Source organism: Ictalurus punctatus, chromosome 17, assembly GCF_001660625.3.
Source record: "Ictalurus punctatus breed USDA103 chromosome 17, Coco_2.0, whole genome shotgun sequence".
NCBI lineage: Eukaryota > Metazoa > Chordata > Actinopteri > Siluriformes > Ictaluridae > Ictalurus > Ictalurus punctatus.
In genome coordinates, this window is record NC_030432.2 from 15,420,740 (window position 1) to 15,440,303 (window position 19,564).

The 19,564-nt window shown below is 38.1% G+C and overlaps 1 protein-coding gene and 1 long non-coding RNA gene across 5 annotated transcripts; one reads left to right on the top strand and one right to left on the bottom strand.

The window, feature by feature from the left end:
* Positions 1–207: 207 nt before the first annotated feature.
* On the bottom strand, positions 208–19,031 carry slc7a1b (solute carrier family 7 member 1b). Of its 4 annotated transcripts, none has more exons than XM_053687319.1 (12): positions 18,341–19,031; positions 10,921–11,357; positions 9,092–9,250; positions 5,835–6,000; positions 5,612–5,745; positions 5,129–5,351; positions 4,202–4,341; positions 3,172–3,274; positions 2,818–3,026; positions 2,360–2,511; positions 2,063–2,171; positions 208–1,690 (listed from the first exon to the last, which is right to left on the bottom strand). In XM_053687319.1, the coding sequence occupies exons 2-12, from the start codon at positions 11,288–11,290 to the stop codon at positions 1,509–1,511; spliced, it is 1,947 nt and encodes a 648-aa protein (XP_053543294.1). In that variant the 5' UTR covers positions 11,291–11,357; positions 18,341–19,031; the 3' UTR covers positions 208–1,508. The 4 variants fall into 4 exon arrangements, with proteins under 4 accessions (XP_053543294.1, XP_017346737.1, XP_053543292.1 ...); XM_017491248.3 differs by lacking the exon at positions 18,341–19,031 and adding an exon at positions 18,163–18,300; XM_053687317.1 differs by lacking the exon at positions 18,341–19,031 and adding an exon at positions 16,171–16,309.
* LOC124629087 (uncharacterized) lies at positions 17,736–19,056 on the top strand. The gene is made up of 2 exons (XR_006983949.2): positions 17,736–18,113; positions 18,229–19,056. It is a non-coding gene; the product is annotated as an uncharacterized LOC124629087 (long non-coding RNA).
* The last annotated feature ends 508 nt before the right edge of the window (positions 19,057–19,564 follow it).

The following is a 19,564-nucleotide window of genomic DNA, read 5'->3' on the forward strand; positions in this document are numbered from 1 at the left end:
ATTCAAAATATCCTGCAATTCTTTACAGTTAAAACAAACCTGCAATGCTGGGCTAGTGAAAGCTAGACTATCCAGAAACTACAGAAAAAGGGCTTAATAAGTAGTTGAATGGAATTAGATCAAATAATTAGTGGATAAGATGAATACTGTAGAGGCACATCAAGTATTTTTAAAAAAACAACAAGAAAAAAAACCCCGTTCACAATAGACTTTTAAAAAGAAGAAAATAATTTATTAAAAGAGAATACAATATATACATTTTATGTACAGCTGTCTTTAACAATTATTATTATTATAATAACAAATGGTAATTTTATATATTTTGCAAATATAATTATGCTATCTAAAACTTTGTTTTGCCCACATTCAAAAGGTCCATGATGTCAAATAGATCCAGAGAACACGTTTAATTAGAAACACTTTGATCCAGTGTTCTACACAGAACTGTTAAAGGGGACAAAGTAAAAATCTTACAAGTGTCTAGATTAAAACTTTTTTGTCCTCAAAGTGTAGATATTTTCTTTCAGTTTTCGGGGAAAAAACTAAAACAATACAAAAACACGCACACACACACACAAAAAAACAAGCACAAAGATGACAAACACAAAGTTTCATGTAATAATGAGACATTTAGGAGACAGCTTGATGTGCATGCTTTCCTAAAGAGATCACCAGAATACACAGTAGAACAAGTAAGTGGCTCAAATGGAAAATGTAAGATGCATCATAAATAATATATAAATCCCTAAACCAAAGTTCACCTCATGATACAAACAATTTAAAATGCACACACAAACATTATTAGACCTTTACAAGAAAAAAAACACCCTAATGCAGGCACTGCAATTCTTAATCATCATTAATCTTCTATATTACAGAACATTACCACCCTATAACCCGAAGTTTTGACCAAAATGCTCATTATCCAATTTCCATTTTCTTTACTGCCTCTCTCTTTTAATGCTAGTCATTTATAAAATCATCTCGATTCTCCCTCAGGAAAAGCATAGTGAGGCAACATTCACATATAAGGATGGGCAAGTCATACTTAAATCTGATGGAAAAATAAATAAATATTGATGGTGTAATAACTAGACTGGCTTTTCTGTATCATCGATACACCCAGGACAGAGCAATATATACAATACACAGCCTCTGCTCATAAACAACTCGTTCATCAATATACATGATTCAAAACATGTCTTACGCAAGGCAAACAATTTGGCAACATAATTTAAAACAAAGTTATTTGGCATAAAAAAATAGCACCTGGCATTTCCGTACTCATGAGTACTGACAAACAACTCTAGACTATATGACACACCCGAGGCTAGAAATGATAAGTCAGCAGCACTGGTAACAGTAAAACTCATGATCACCACCAACAGGGCATTGATTCCACGAATGCTCTAAATCCGTGATCGCAAAATGAAAAGTCTGTATTAGGCTGCACACAGCCACACTCTGCTTTTCATTTCTCTACAACACCATATGGCATTAGAGCATCCTTAGGAGTCACTGCTCTCCTCTTCCTCTTCATTAACAGGCTGGGTGAGGAAGGCCTCTTTCTCTGGGGTCAGAGGTCCATTTATTTTACATACAGGTTTTGTAACAAAGGGGTTGTCGTCTTCTGTGCCATTACTGGCCCCTGTGCTGTTCCTGATCCCGTAGCCAAAGTAGATGACGAAGCCTGGGTTGAAAACAGAAGAGACAAATTATCAGAATGAGGTTTCTCCAACATGTAACTTTATAACCTAAATTTTTAACAGACAATTCTAGCTAAAAGCAGTTACAATTTCCGGCGGCACAGTTCTATACCAAATGTTTCATATTAGTGGGTTCAAGAAGCTGTTTAGGGGTATTTTAAACCTGGCTCTCAGAGTGCCTCAAACTTTATTTCCATCTATAATCGGTATTGCATGAAATTAAACTCTGTGGTTGGAACTAAATCATGTGGTTGGGTAACGTTAGTGCTAAATTACAGCATTATAATGTTACTTTATACACGCGTAACGATGACTTTCTTTTTTTGTTGTTGTCTTACTAAAAGGGTAAGACTTACCGATTGCCATCCAGATGGCAAAACGCAACCAGGTTCCTCTGTCCAGCTGCATCATCAGGTAGACATTAATAAACATACTCAGCACAGGCAGGAAAGGGAGCAGAGGAACCTGAAAGAGGAAACACACACCTCTTTCTTACACTTACTACATTAATCATCTTCTTACATGTTACCATTCTTATAAAGCAACATCTTAAATAGATCTGCTGCCTTTATTATTATCTTGCATGCTCACATGTTCACATATGTTCCAGTTAATTTCGACATATTTATGCAGTATGTTTCATGACGTCTCACCTTAAAAGATAGCTTGGTTTTGCTCTCAGGCTGCCGCCAGATTAACAGAGTGACGAGGAGACATACTACAGCTAGGACTCCCAACATAGCCAGGGACCAGACCTGAAACGCACCCTGTACTGCTACAATACAGAAAACACACACCAGCAGACCTGCAGAGAGTGACGAGAGACAATAAAACATTAGAAACGCATGTCCATGTACTGTTCGTGCGCTCTGAAGGTACATGCCTTCCAGTTAAGGAGACTCTGATACAATGCACCATAGTCAATACAAAAATAATTTATTGTTATCAATTACCTAAACTCACCAAATATTGCCATTAATCATATTTAATTAACTGTAATCATGATCACAATTTTAAAAGAATTGTGCTGCCATACTTTTCACAAATTATATACATGCAGCTTTACATTTGAACATTCTGAATTTGTCCGTGTTTCGTGAGTTTGTCTGACCTATTACACTGGTGCAGATGTTGACGGTAAAGCCAGACAGCCGTGAGGGCTCTGTGTTTTTAGGGGAAAGCAGGTTGCTGAGCGAGCAGTCGTCTTGAGCTTTAGTCAGGTAATTTGAACTGCTCTCACTTATAGAGTCAGGCTCGGCATCATCCTGAGACCTGGCGATCTGATACTGCACATTCACACTAGGCTGCTCCGGCTGGTACCTGAACACAAGCCAGGAAGAGATGTGGGGGGGAAAAAATGTTTGGTGCATAGTTCTGACTTAAAAATTTTTTTGTAAACTCAAATTCACTATTACACTAGTCTGTGGTCTATCACAGGCAAAAACTATTCAAGCTGATGAAATACCTCAAAACCAAGACACAGGCAGCCACTAGGGTATACGCCAGCAGTGTCCCGATGGACATGAGATCCACCAAATCCTTTAGGTCAAACAGGAAAGCCATTACAGCTGCAAAGGGGAGACAAAATGCTTAATATTTCATCGTTTTTATTAAAAGGTCATGTGGCAATAGCAGCAATAAACTGATTAAAACAATTATATCAGTAATATTAACATTATGATCTCGATTATGAACTAGCAAAGCTCAAAGTCAGGTCAGTAATGTTATGCTTTAGCACTGTGTTTAAACGGTTTGGGTCCACTTGTCCGCTCAAAGTGAAAGGGCACGACAACTCAAAACAAAGTTATGTTTTGCTTTGATGAAATATTTCTATGCAGTCGGGAGTGGCCTTTTTCAGGATGACAATGCTCCCATTCACATGACATGAGGGCTCACTGAATGGTGTAACGAGTATGGAAATTATGCAATAAAAATACTAGTAAAGTTTTATCAAGGTAAACCCTGCATAAAATCAAACACTCAGGTTGGTCCTCTTCTCCTTCGAGCTTACCGGACAAGAGCCCTGCCACCGTGGTGGAGACAACGGGCGTCTTCAGTTCACTGAGGCGAGACAGGAAGGAGAAGAGCAGGCCGTTGTGCGCCATGGAAAAGATTATGCGTGGCAGGGGAAACATGAAGCCCAGCAAACTGAGGCACAGAACGGATGGAATGAGTAAAGAAGGGAGAGAATGGGGAGGATTGGAAATACAAACTGAAGCCTGTGCCAAAATGAGTGGTCTCTTTCTAGCGGTTGGATCTGTGGCCAATATTAACTAATTTGACTTCATTCACAAAGGCAATGCTGCCATTTGCAGAACTGGTAAAATTGTAGTGTTTAGTCCAGAGGAAAAGATCTAAAGTTACTATTGGAAAGGTCTGATTCTTGTGCAACTGTTTAGTGGGAAAGTGTGGAAGAAAGTGCATGCTGGAAGAGAATTCCAGAAAGACCCATGAAGTAAACCAGTCTATTAGTGGTTATAATTTAGTCTTCTCACCTGCCACAACACCCGAGGTTAGAGTGGCTATTATAGGGGTTTTGGATTTGTCGTTGATCTTTGCCAAGAACTTAAAGAGCAGCCCGTCCTCAGCCATGGCCCATATAACTCTGGGCATTGGAAACATGGAGCCTAGTAGACTAGTGGAAGGAGAGAGAGAGAGAGAGAGAGAGAGAGAGAGAGAGAGAGAGAGAGCGAGAGAGACATGCAAGTAAGTAAATGCATACCATGAATACACAATGAAAATATTATTAATAATAAAGAAAGCACTGTGGAGAACATATTGCGTTGTGTAAATAACAACATGCTCACTGTTTCCCACTAACAATTCATTGTTATTCACATTATCAGGTTTGTGTGAGGGTTTGTTTAGCACAGGTGAAAGACGTTAGCTTGTGATAAAGATGTGCATTGAGACTGTAATCCTGTGAGACAAAACTTAAAAAAAAAAAAGGGATTTTTAAAAAAAAATATTGTGAGCCAGTACAAAGAAAAAAAACTAATTTAAAGGAGCAGGCCAGAGGTACTGGGAAAGAATTAAGCAGTCCTGTACACACCTCTGGCTTGTGGAGAACCAATTATTTTGTTGATCATTTAACCATGACCTGTTTTGACATCTTTTTACTTCCTATAATTTTGTACATAGCAATGGGGAAAGAAAGAGTCCAATCAATAAGCAAATCTTAACTTAAAATCAACATGAGGTAAGGCTTCATGGAAACACCATCTAACAGATGCCATTTAAATATAGTACTATTTCAAATAATCATTAAGAAAACATTAATTTCCGTGAAAATCTTTAGAGCACAAGCCATATGAAATGTACATTTCCTCATCAGTGACCCATAAGTGTTCACTACCGAGAAGCTTCTTGCCTATACAACTATATTCATTAAACATTAAAGCTCAAGTGTAGGGTGTGTTTACCTGGTGGAGAGGGCACACAGTGATCCGACTGCCACTGCGTACGTAGCTCCATCCCAGCCCACGTATTTAAAGGCCACAGGCAGCGGACTGTTTTTATCCAACATGTAATAGGGCATCATCACGGTAAGAGCAGCAGACACACCGAAATAGGCCACGAAGCAGATGAGCAGCGAGGCCACAATGCCGATAGGAATGGCCCTCTGTGGGTTCTTCACCTCCTCTCCTACAGAACGAGAGCAGCAGGTTCCATAAACACACACAGCAAACCTAGTTCTGAAGCCTTTTATAGCTCTGTACTCTGAGGTTTGGCGAGACTAAAGCGCATTTGAATAACAATTCGGTCGTACTTCTTTACAGCTCTAATGTTTATATTACAGCATAAGACAGACTGGAAAGAGAATCAAAGCCAGGCTGCTGATGAGTGTATAGAACAAGTGTAATACAGTTGACTATGTTTCCCGTATGTGATATTCTGTCTCTCACCTGTGGTAGCGATGCAGTCAAATCCAACAAAAGCGTAAAAGCAGGTAGCAGCGCCTGAGAGAACTCCGCTGATGCCAAATGGCATAAACCCTCCCTTGCCCAGACTGTCAGGTGAAGGCAATAGCTCTGTCTCACTAAAAAGATTTACAAAAAAAACAAAACAAAGTATATTAACCTAAGTTTCAAACAAAATTATTTTATACACGACTAGGTTGAAACTCACTTTCCACTCAAGCTTCTGTTAAGGATCTCTTCTGGATTCAAGTTCCAATTTTTGGGGGATCCTTTGATCAGACCCGCGATCACGACAAACAGCAACACCAGCACATTGACACACGTGAACACTTTATTCACCATAGCAGACTCCTTCACTCCAAACACCAGCAACCCTGAAAACAATACAGCACTTCATGGAGGTCTGCAAGGCATAAAAAAAGGTAGGATCTACTTGCACCAAGGGAAGAGATAAGATACTATTTACACTACGTGCAAGAGCATATTAGCATTAGTGATACAGTATGTGTATGGTGTCACGTAATGGAGAATGAAGACGGATGCAAATGCAGATAAGAGTTTTATTAAAAGGAGATATAGGCAGACAAATCCAAATCATGAAACAATAGCGTGGTCAAAATAGCCAAATGGTCAGGCGATCAGCAAACAGGATAAACTAGACAAAGACAAGACTCAAAAAACGAGGACAAGAACCAGATCAAAACCATGAAACATAAAGCTATGAATAAAAGCTTAGTACACGACAGAAGCTATGGTATATGAGCATAATACTTCGCAAAGTCATTGTTTGTAAACAGTCTCTTTGGGAAATGTAGTCACTGGTTTGCTGTGATATGACATATGGGACAAAGATGAAATGTGTCTGTGTTTTTTTTTTCCCTTAAAGGATATTTGCTTTACAGAAATGTATACACAAAAACATATGATTACGCTCTTATTTCTCTGTTGTCTTATTATTCTGTTTCAGTAGTCGGTACCAATACCATTAAAATTCCACAGTACTCTGTACCAATTTCGGTACAAAAGCAAAAGACAAAAACATGCTAATTGAACAACACACTATTTTATTAACAAAGTTAAATATCAATATAAAACGTATTTTTAAAAGTGCCATTCTGTATACTTCAAATATTTCATTATTGAAGATACTAGAGTTATCCAGACTAGAGTAGAAATGTGTTTCTGACTGACTGATATTAAAGACATAAACAGTGCTAGCCACACATATTATTTTCTAACAGATAAATTTCAGATATATCGATCATCAAAAAGCCTCTAGTGTAAAATTAGTAAACTCCATGATGTCCTCCCATTTATTTTACCCCATAAAAGTTAAAGCATTAAATGGTTAATAAAGCCTCCTGACTGTATTAGCATTAAACGTGTGTATGCTAACCATTAAGCAGGCAAAAACCAGAATGTTTTCTTGCAATAATACACTCCAATTAACTATGCTACAACATTCATAATGCAACCGCTACCATCATTTTAAACTTCAACTGCTCGAATAAATACTTTGTTTAAGCAGCCACTCTTCCTGAAAGGAAGATTAATCTACCTGCACATAAATTTTAGAGACGTGGCTTTTACACACTTAGCGGTAACAGCACCGAATGTGGAAAACGAGCATCCAAGAGAAATTGTCACGTCACGGCCAGCAGAGGGCACTGCGGCACGGCTTCTGACTGGTCACGTGACTCTTTTGTTTTCGTTTGCTTTCTGCTTGGATATTTATTTAAGTCTGTGTTCCAGAGCCGGCGCCGAGCGTTCCAGAGCCACCGGGGGCGGCACCCTGCATTCCAAAGCCGGCGCTCAGCGTTCCAGAGCTGCTGGGGGCGGCACCCTGCGTCCCAGAGCCGGTGCCCAGCGTTTCAGTGCCGCCGGGGGCGGTGCTCCGACTTTCAACCCCGGTGGGGGTGCTGCTCCACCCCTCTGCTGCCCGGCGGAGGCTGCCTCGCTTTCCGTGGCAGCGAGAGATAGTTCGCACAGGGGCCCGGGACCCCCGTTGGAGGGGGGTTCCTGGTGCTCCAGGAGGAGCACCCTTTGGAGGGGGGTTCTGTTATGCCATGGCCAGCAGAGGGCACTGCGGCACGGCTTCTGACTGGTCACGTGACTCTTTTATTTTCGTTTGCTTTCTGCTTGGACATTGATTTAAGTCTGATCATGTCTCTGATTTGCCCCAGGTGTCCATGTTTTGGTTTGATTATGTTGACTATTTAAACCCCTTCGGTGACTGCGCACTTCGCGCAGTATTATTTGGTTTACATTTATCATGTCGAGGAAGTATGGCAGTATGTGCTAACGTGTAGCATGCTAGCAGTCGTAGCCAGATGTCCAGAGTTTGTATAGTCAGTAGAGACCGTGCTCCCTGTGTTTGTTTATCTGCTAATTAATAAAGACTTTGACCTGCACCTGCATCTGCCTCCAGTCCCGTTTCATAACAGAATTACATGTATCTAGTCTTCTATACAGTAGGTAAGAATGCGGTTTCGGACGCAGCCATGGTGACTGGCGGAGCTGCTGCTGCTTTGGCTCCAAAGTCTTCTTGTTGCATGGTGCACCCATGAAAAGTTCCCGACTGACCACCTGTCAGGCAGCGCGTCAGGTACTAAAGGTACTTATGAAAATTTGGTAAAGTCAACTTTTTTCTTTTTTGTACAAACTTGGTACCGAAGTACTGGTACTTTTGACAACCCTAATTCTAATTATGTTATCCATGAACAGGTACGTATGTAACATGTTAATGTTCAGTTAAATATTTATATTTTACATGCGCATACTGCCCTGGATCCCCAGAGGGAAGATGATAAATATCAATTTAGTATTCAACATTAAAATAAAAACATGGCTTTTAAACATTTTCTATGACTTTAAGGGATAGTTCACCCAAAAATGAAAATTCTGTTCATGTCGATCCAAACCCAAAATACTTTCGTTCATCTTTGGAACACAAATGAAGACATTTTTAACGAAACCTGTGAGATTTCCATCCCTCCATTTACAGTCCACGTATCCAAAATGTCCGCTCTCTCATTCTCATGATAAAACCGGACCCGGAAGTGCTGCACTGTTTAGAGCAGAGGAAGAGGGACGCTGTACACAAACTGAGTCATGTAACACTATCTTTGTAACAAAGATGCCTGCAGATTTCGACATAGAGGAGGACTTGCATGTTTGCGCTTCATCACAACACGCATGCGTTGCGGTTCTCTTGTGAACGCGCTTTGGAGATCTATGCACAAGTGAAGATATTTGTGAAGAAAGACTTCATTTTAGGTTTTTTTGCACACACAAAGCATTTGTATCGCTTCGTGTGTGTTCCAAAGATGAACGGAAGTCTTATGGGTTTGGAACGACTTGAGGGTGAGTAATTGATGACAACAGAATTTTCATTTTTGTGTGAACTATCCCTTTTGCAGCAATTTAGCGTTCAGCTGATTGGAAGCCTTTGTAGAAGGGCCTTACCAGTTAGAATGAGGATGATGAGCACAGCGAATATGTCTGGGTACTCGGCTAAAACCCCAGGTGAGTTTATTCTCATGTGCTGCCTGCAGAAGAATTCGATTTGTTTCCCTATGAGCTCATCGAATGTGGCACTCCAGGCTCGAGCTACACTGGATGTCCCTAAGAGAGAGATTTGAAGACAAAAAACAGTCATGTTGACTTCCAGGAAGCCACAGAGCCAAAAATGACAGATTTCAAGTATCACAGTGTAGATAGAGATGGAACAGATAATTATGCAGAAATATCCAAGCAACTCCAGCATGGTACTTATTTGCTGGCAGAATGATGAAGCAGCCTACTCAGGAAACAAAATACATATTTGAGAGACCTGTGAGGCGTGACACTTCCTGAGCCCTGAACAGTTAGTGTCTGATATATTGAAATGGTTTATAATCCCACTATCCAGTGTCACTCAGAAGGAAAGAGGACAGGTTCCCTATTGACTCTAGTTCTATCAAGGTCACTTCCTCTTCTCGTTTCTGGGAGTTTATTCTTTCCACTCTCTCCTCCAGCTCCCTCATTAGGAATCTAAACCTACATCCAGATTTCTGAGAAGCTGATTTGTGACAACGCCTACTTTAAAAGTGCTATATGAATATACAACCCCAATTCCAAAAAAGTTGGGACGCTATGTAAAATGTAAAATAAAAAAAGCAATGATTTGAAATCCTCATAAACCCATGTTATTCACAATAGAACACAGAAAACATTTCAAATGTTGAAAGTGAGTAAATATTATACCATTTCAAGAAAAAAATTACTTGGAAAAGTATGTGTAATATATATATATATATATATATATATATATATATTTACTTTTACTATATTTTTATATTCCTATATTGCTTTTTTCTTTTTGCACATTTTACTTGTTTGTTTTAACTCTGATGTAATCAAGATAAAAAATAATATTGTTTACAATTGTACTTTGGTTAATAGTTTTCTTGAAATTTAATGGAACTGTTCTTTTATTCCAGTGGAATGGCATTATTATTATACAGTCAATATTATACAAGATTACACAGATTCTATTACAGTTGAGGTCACAAGTTTACATATGCCTTGCAGGATCTGCAAAATGGTAATATGTTTTTAAAAATTGCATTTTGTTTTTATTTAGTTCTGCCCTGAATAAGCTACTTCACATAATAGATGTTTACATATAGTCCACGAGAGACAATGATAACTGAATTTACACAAATGAACCAGTTCAAAAGTTTACATACACTTGATTCTTAATACTGTGTGTCATTACCTGGATGATCAACAAATATGTTTATGTTTTGTGATAGTTGTTTATGAGTCCCTTGTTTGTCCTGAGCAGTTAAACTGCCCAGAAATCCTCCAGGTCCTGCACAATCCTGCTTTTCCAGCATCTTCTGCATATCTGACCTCTTTCCAACAGTGACTATATGATGATGTTGAGATCCATCTTTTCACACTTACATTTCATACTGCTTATATTATACAGGACATATTTTTCCACCTATAATAAATAACTTACATTTTTGCTTTCTGCCTCACTCTTGATTCCCAGTCTCACCATTTTTGCATGTTTTGTGCCAGTGTTACTTGAGTTTGTAAAGTTCTCGTTTCTAACGGTTACTTTCTATTTCCACTAATCGTGCTTTTGTTATTTTTTTTAACCTCAGCCTGACAGCGTATGTGACTCTGAGAGATAGCTTTGTCCATGCTACCCTTGGTTTTTAGAACATCGGCATAACCATGTTTCACAAACAAGCCCTATTAAAGAGACTTGCATTCCTCTTACAGGATCACAATTAGCTCACCTATGACATATGACAGGATGAGGTTCCAGCCGGTAATGAAGGCCCACAACTCTCCCACTGTCACGTAGCTGTACAGATACGCAGAGCCTGTCCTGGGCACCCGTGCTCCAAACTCGGCATAACACAGTCCCGCCATGACTGAGGCCAGAGCAGCGATCAGGAATGAGAGCACAATGGCAGGACCAGCATTTTCCCGTGCTACGGCACCTGCCAGTACATACACGCCAGCACCGAGTGTACTGCCCACGCCCAACGCCACCAAGTCAAACGTGTTGAGACATCGTGACAGGCGTGATTCCTCAGTGCTGCAATCAACCGCTTTCACACGCAGCAGCTTTTTCCCAAAGCCTTGCAGCATAGTCAGAACCATGACGAAGCTTTACACACAAACACACAAGCATTCACAGCACACAGTTCTCCAATGCAGGGTCTATAACCTGAAAAACAAAAACAAACAAAGCAGACAGACACTGAGATAAAATGACAATACTGAAGAAACTTTATCTAAACATGTGATAACCTGTGCGCTTAAGAATCACCAAGTTGTTATTACGTTAGAATTGTTAGTTTGGGTCATTCTTAAATATCTAACATTTGTAATGCCATTCAATATAATACATGTCAAGAGAGGACTGTTTTGTGTCCTTATCTTGAGGCCAAAAGAAAAAAATCCAATTTCCAAGATAACAGGTCAGAAAAACAACATTTTGCATGTCACTGGGCCAAACCATTCCCTGAAAGTCTGCTGAAAGATATGAAGATTCTGCTGAGCATTTACACATCAATTAAAACATCCACGATCAGCCAGAATATCTCTCTACTTCTAATGTGTTGACAAGTTTGATAAGGAAGATCCAAGGATGCTATCCAGTTGACAGCATGGTTAGCTATCTAATAATAATAATAATAATAATAATAATAATATTAATAATAATAATAAGAGGCCAAAGGATTAACATTAGTGGATGGGCTGTAATATGTAGCACATAAATGCTGATCTTAGATCTCAGAGCTTATTTAACAAGTCCTAGTATATGAGTCTACATATACAGGTTTCCAACCTGATCAAGCAAATTCAATTGAAACTCTTTGAAAATATGCCAAATTCTTAAATTACATGGTGGCTCTTTCACGCATCATGCTCATGTAGTGTGTTGAAACAGGATCGAGCTTGCTTTGACAAGTGGCTGACATTTACACCAAACATTTGAACAAAGCACTAACGCTTAGAAATGCTAGCTCTTTCAATACTTTTCACAATTCAAAAAGGAAATGAAGGGTAGGTCACTTCATTTCTTGAAAGCATACTTGGAACAAATACTGGACCTCTAATAATTAACAATAAAACTAAACAAACAAAAAAAAGCACTGCCTTTAAAAAGGAACAGAAACTTTGACTTACCAACGCCCACTGAGAAACCCAAAATACACTAAAGAAACTGTCGTTTTGTTGTCAACTGCAACAGCTTCCCCACATAAACGGTGACAATCGCAAATGAGTAAATCACCAAGCTAATAAATGTATACAGCCCATTATACGCAAGGAGAGGTGTTTCGACTTTGTGCTGCTCAGTGATCCAAACACAACTCAGATGCCTTTATGAGCACCAACCCAATCAGGTCCAGAAATAGAACAAAGTGGGGTCACATGGCCAGGTGACTCCAGCAGCTGACCGTGCCAATGCCCCCTTGTCCATTTTTTAATACACTCTCAGCAATGTCTGTGACTGCCTCTTGACATCACATGCCACTATTACAAGAGATTAAAGGACTACATCAAATGCCACCAGGACTTTATATGCTGTAGAGAGATCATGTATACGGTTTAGAATGAACTTGGGGCTAATCTGAATTTTTATATATATATATATATATATATATATATATATATATATATATATATATATATATAAAATTAATTCATCAACTATTTCTGAAAATTAATACCAGACACCTTCACTTGAATGTAGTTGTTGAATTAAAACTGAAAATGATTTTCTGCTCACTGACAACTGCTTCTGTTTCCTCATTCACAATCAAATTTTTCATCATTTTTTGAAAAAAAAAAATCTTTAGGGAAAAAAACAACCCTTAAAAGAGTTTATTTATATATATATAAAAAATTATTTTCCATAATTGTTCAATTGTTTCCAATGTATTTTTTAACACTATTATTTTTAAATATTGCCTGGCTCTGCTAGTGATAATTTGTTTTTGCAATTTTCCATTCTTAGCCATGTGATCATTTTTGGATATTGAAATGCTGGTATGTCTAGTGTAAACAAAAGACAATGCCAGAAGTAACCAGGTTTACATAAATAAATGTTTAAATGTGTAAAGTGTTGAGAGTGAATGATGAAAATATGCAAATATGCACAACTTGTTTCCAACCATGTGTTACGATCCATTTACAAATGCAAGACTAATAACATGTTAATCTTCTTATTATAACTGCTATGATGCCTGCATTGGAAGTAAGCAATGGAATAATATATATATATATATATATATATATATATATATATATATATATATAAATAATAATTCACCCTTTCTAGCTGAATCAGAAAAATGAGATTAGCACGCAGAAAGGAATGTATTCAGACCTAGGATCGTTTGCTCTTTGGACAAGAGTTCACATGAACCCGTCACACCTTTTACAGTAATATTTTCTCATTCATTCTATTATGTTATCTAACAAGTATCCAGTTCACATTCAACTGTATTTTCCAACCATATATAAAAAGACTAGCCACATATACAAAGTCTTTTTCAGGAAGGAGGAAACATTCAGGAAGAAGGATGGGTGAGGTCATTACTGTATCACGTGAATGTCCTCTTTAACGGCCATCCATTAGGGGCCTATTCAGACGTCAATGGAAATCACTATGAAAAACCAGGTGTTGTTATAGAACAGGTAGTTGCACAAAACACAATACAAAGATTGGTATTGTCCTTTACGTTTTAAGCATGACAAGAACAGCTTGTGCTATTCCGGCCTTCTGTTAATCACTTTTATGCATGCATCGTGCCTCTGTCAAAAGCAGATAATTTTTTTTTTTAATGGGCAGGGTTGGGACCCAACCCTAATGTCTACCAATCACAGCACAGAGGCTCAACAGGAACAAGAGACAAGTCAGGAATGCCAGTCACATGGAGAGGACACCAGCTTGATATTTATATTACATGTCTGTGATCACTAGACATGTGGTGAAGTGTAAAATTGCTAAATAACACCTGACAGAAACTTCCAACAGAGCTCTTATCTGATTAACAGGACTGAGAGATTGTATTCTCTCAGAAGAACACACACAATTCTTTTTCAAATCTGTCCAAAATAAGCAGGAACGCTTAATCATTTGTCCTTCTCAGAGAAGGGCAGAGCTGCCAGGAACTTTTAGAAATATTGCAATTAATAGAACCCATGGTCACTAGCCACACCCTGATTATTTATTAAGGATTTATAGCTACTGTATAAAATCAAGTCTTGGAAACTGAAGCGGACGTTTGGTTTATGCAAAGCAAGACGGCAGAATTGACACTGGCATTACTCATCATGGTCATGATTAACATGGGCTAAAATTACCATGCTGCTAGGATTCAAAACAATCCTGAGAAACAGTCACGTGTCTAATATTGAATACTGAAGGGTACAGGGCAAAATGTCATGACAAGTTGACACCATGGTCACACAACCTGTAAAACAAACATTTATGTACGATAGAGTGGATATGAATGTCACAGGCACTTTCACTCAGGAAGCATTTGTTTTTAAAAGAACGACTGACTAGGTGAAAAGCCTTGTCTGCTAGAATATTTTTGATTTTTCTTCTAACAGTTGCTTCCGATCACAATTTTTATGTTCCACAAACCCAAATTTGCTAAAGTAATGCCAAGCAACACATGCTTGGGCCAGTCCACACATGTATACAAGACAGTGATACACAATCACAATTGGAAAACATGCTCCATGTATGTAAACTTACGTAAATCAGTCAACAGTCAACACTGCATGCTTAAATATGTATAATAAAAAATGCAAGACACGTATTATTACCTACAGTCTACTGTTCCTGTATATATGGTATCCTGAACGGTTCACAAAATTGTGCAATACCGCAGACTCGCAATACCCTATTAATCCTGATCATTAACTGAAGCGTTAAATACTCCGATGTGCTTAAAAGACACCTATATGGCTTGCACTTCAAATATTCTCTGAAATACTACTCCAGAGTTCAGGGCTGACATATCAAAAAAGAAATCTTTCACTGGCTGATCAGTGAGTTTTCTTGGGTCTTAACAGTAGGTCTGCCTCAGCTGAGCAAAGTGTTTGGGATGGACTATACTGCTTCAGAAGTCTAGAAATACACATGGAGCTAAACCATTTAGCAAGACATTAGAGTCAAAGCAAAACATAATGGGGGGTCTCCCATTATAGAGATTGGCTAAACTGAGGTAGGCCCGTCACGACAAATACTTTTATTGGACAATATATTGTCGCAGAAATAATTGCTATAAATGATTTCCATTTCAAGACCATTTTATGCTATTGATATAATGATAATATTATAATGCAAGTACACCCTTTCAAAGAGCAACAAAGTTTAAATTATTAAGAATATTCAGCCATTGTAATACAACATTGTGAATTCTTGATGCTTTAGTTATTCATTGTCCGTGTTTTAGTGTGCTGTTATGGAAAGAGCACATTCACAGCATGACTTACCATTCTACCTAGCACCTTTCTTAATTCCCTTGTTACAGCAGCTCAATTACACACAACAGATAAGAAAATACACAGTAATAGGAATAGAATAGAAAAAAGTCTAAAAAATTTATTGGATTAGAAAAATAAGAACATATACACACACACATATATATATATATATACATACACACATACATACATATATACATATACATATATATATATATATATATATATATATATATATATATATATATGAATGATTTTTTTTTAAATGCTGCATGCACTCAAACAATCAGCATGTTCAGCTCCCAAGTCCCACCCCGCAAAGTTCCTGAACTTTGAAAAAGTACCACCTCTCAAGTAGGGACTTTGCAAGGGCTAAATATTTTACCCAGAACTTAATTTAGACCCTGTTCCCTGTGGTAGAAACACACCGAATACCTCCAAAGGTCCCTAGTTTCTGGGGAAAGTTTCTGCAGTAGAAAAGTGGCATAAGAGAATATTTATTAAAATAAATAAAATAAATAAATACATACATGCATAAAAAAGTCTAACTGTGCTCTCTGGGTTGGAAGGATGGCAATGCTCTCTCCCTTGGTGATACTAAACAATCACAAGTGCCTGTGAGGTCATGTATAGAGAAGATGGCAGTTCCTCTAAATGTGTTCAGCTACCCTGTAACATTTCAAGCACAGCAGAGTGGCAAAGCAGGTGTTGCCAGAACAGGGTACACATAAAGAAGAAGAAAAATAGTTCAATTTAGAGGTTATAAGCATGTTTGAGTTTCTCAGCATCATGTAGAGTTAGTAGAGGTCTTACTTTAGCCAGGTTTCTCAAACATAATTATTGTGGGCAGGACCAACATTAGTACATCTGTTTTTACACAGACTTAATGAGAAGAAAGATTCTATTCACCCAAGCGGAAATGATAAATATAAAAGTACAGAAGACACACAGAAGAAGCATTATTATGCTATTACATCAGCCCAGACGTGAAAACCAACATTAGGTTACAAATCACTGCCCTTGTACCACACTGTACTCTTTAAGGCTCTAAAGAATCTTGGTTAATTCCAACATACTGGTAATAAACTGTCACAAGATAAGAAGGTCAAGATAGGAAATTCAGCTACTGACAGAAATGTGCAAGACTGGTGTCCCAACAGAAGCGATAACTGTTTAGATGTGAAATGGCTTGAGAGCTATGGTTCTGTATGTGAGTGCTTTTCCTTTTTTTGTGCTGAAATGCTTGACTGGTTTACACAAAATGGATAAACTCCAACCATAATTTTTTCCCCAACTAAGGGATGGATGGCAAGAGGAATAGTGGGAGAAAAGATGCACACAAAAATGCATTATCAAAATATACTTGTTGCTAACAAGCTGCTACTGTAGAGCAAGACCTGGGGGCGGGACATGTGAATTCTAGAGAGCATTTAATTGCTTAAACAAGACTAGTACAGAACGTTTTCCAAAAGTAACAAACGGTCAAATTAAAGTTAGAACATCTCCAAAAATATTTTTGTGCATTTTTCTTCTAGATATACAATCGTATTGGTGTCCAAATCACTAATGGACTGGCACCCCCCCCCCCAAAAACAACAACAACAAACAAACAAAAACAAAACAAAAAAACAAAAAAACAACAACAACACACACAACCAAAAACATAGCAGTAGTTTTTGATTGATACTGACACACCAGTTTTGAAGAAAGAAAAAAAAAACTACAAAAAACATTTAAGGGCCACTTAAACCTAGCTAACTTATATATTTCACCCTTTGTTGCCGCTGTTCTTAGCATGAGGCCTACGTGGCCTTTTAATGTAATATCTAGTATTCCAATTATTTAGGCTGGTAGATACTTTTAATTTAAGTTTCGCAAATTCACCTCGCTGAGCGCGCGCCATTTCTACACACCTTGTAAGTCAGTTTCTCCATTAGCATTAACACACATTCAGCCCACGTGCGCCAGGGAGAAATAACACTACTTTTGGATTTCACAAACGTGGTTATTTTATTTTCGATGTATTTTCCACTTTGAACGTATTCCTGCATAGTCTACTGTAAATGATTACTCAGCTTGCTATCTATTATCTCACCTAAGCATGGTCTCCATGGTGCACATAGTCTCCAGTATATAAATGCACACTGAGAAAACAAAACGACTCTTATATGCGAAAAGTGCACGCTATTATTCCATAAAGACGTAGCATTAATTTACTCAACCATATGGTTAAACATCCTTTTAAATGAATCGACGTGTATTAGGGCGTGTAACTATAGCAGATCAGATAATGACGCGGCGCGTGTTGCATCAGCTCCTAAAATGGTCACCGACTATGCGCGAGAGCTACATGAACAGATGAATAAAGGCAGCGCGCGAGCTACGTGAACAGATGGATAAAGGCAGCGCGCGACTTCCGTCCAGCAAAAAAAAAAAAAAAAACCTTTTAAGAACACAAAGACTACAACGACTGGTACTGAATAAAACCGATAAATAATTTAACGGATTGATTTAGCTCTTACCTTGCTAAAACCGTATATTCTGGAGACTCTGTGCTCAAAGTGTTTGTTTTTTTCTTTCCTCGAAAGACTACTCGGAAGAAGAATAAGAAATAGATGCTGAAAGCCGCGTGTACTCAGTGGGAGGTCAGTACACGGACCTCAAAGGAAACCACTTTCTGCGAAGTCTACAACTCCTTACCAACTGAAGAAGCGTCACCGGGAAGGTCCTAAAGCACGCCCAGAATTCATGTATTCTTTGGTGGGGCGAGGCTCGTGCTATGTTCGACTGAGGCCGGAAATGGGAAGTGAAAACTCAAATGTCCCATTCAATGGGTGCTTCTCATTAGTTATTTATGAATCCTCGTTTTCTTTCCTCACTTCCTTTTCTTGCGTCTTAGCGCCCCCTACTTGGGATGTGAGAGAAGGATGCAAGGATGAGATGTGAGGAGAGAGAAGTCGAATGAAATCATAAACTTTCTAGATAGCAAAAAGTTCTGTGCAGCGTTATTTGTTGACCTTTCAAAGATTTTGATTCTGCCGATCATAATCTACTGTTATAGAAACTTAGGTCTATAGGTTTTAGTGAAGCTCCTCTAAAATGGTTTGAAAACTGTTTTTTTTAAGCACACTCAACGTATGTGTTTAGAAAATTATACTTCACCTTTCCATCAAGTAAAAAAAAAGGAGTTCCTCAAGGATCTGTTTTAGCTCCCCCTTTGTTTTCTATTTTCATCAGTGATTCAGGCTTCGGAGTGGATTGCTCTAATATACATCTGTATGCCGAAGACACAACCATTTATACTTCAACGCCATCTTTAAATCATGTTCTACTGAACTTACAGAATGCATTCAATGTAATACAATATTCTTCGTCACAGCTGAAATTGATTTTAAATAAAAAAAAGACAAACTATATGATTTTTAGTCGTACTTATTCTAAGGTAACAGATGTGGTAATTTCAACTTTAGATGGAACAACCATTGAAAGAGTTAGCTTTTATAAATACTTAGGTATATGTTTGGACAAAAAACTAGCTTTTAATGTTACTCATTGATAATCTATTGAAAAAGCTTAAACTAAAATTGGGGTTCTTTTATCATTTAAAAAACTGCTTTCCTTATGAGGCTAGAAAGAAAATAGTGGAGAGTACTTTTTTTTTTTAAATCTATAATTGATTATGGTGACCTTGTTTATATGCATGCGGCTTCATCTTTATTAAGGAAACTGGATTCTGTCTATCATGCAGCGTTACGCTTTGTTTATGGTGCAGATTCACGTACGCATCACTGTATGAATCACTGGCACTATATGAATCATTGGCACTATATGAATCATGGACACTATATGAATCATTGCTAGGGCACTGCTAGGTAAATTGCCCTCTTATATTTCTAATCTCTTAATTTTTTATACAAATAGTTA

Bases quoted from the DNA above. Each gene is read 5' to 3' on its own strand.
- slc7a1b (XM_053687319.1), bottom strand. From the start codon at position 11,290: ATGGTTCTGACTATGCTGCAAGGCTTTGGGAAAAAGCTGCTGCGTGTG. The intron at 5,746-5,834 runs GTGAGTTTCAAC...AAATCTTTTTAG, and splicing joins AACAGAAGCTTGAGTGGAAA to TGAGACAGAGCTATTGCCTT. The intron at 3,027-3,171 runs GTATTTCATCAG...GCTTGTGTTCAG, and splicing joins GCCTGTGTCTTGGTTTTGAG to GTACCAGCCGGAGCAGCCTA.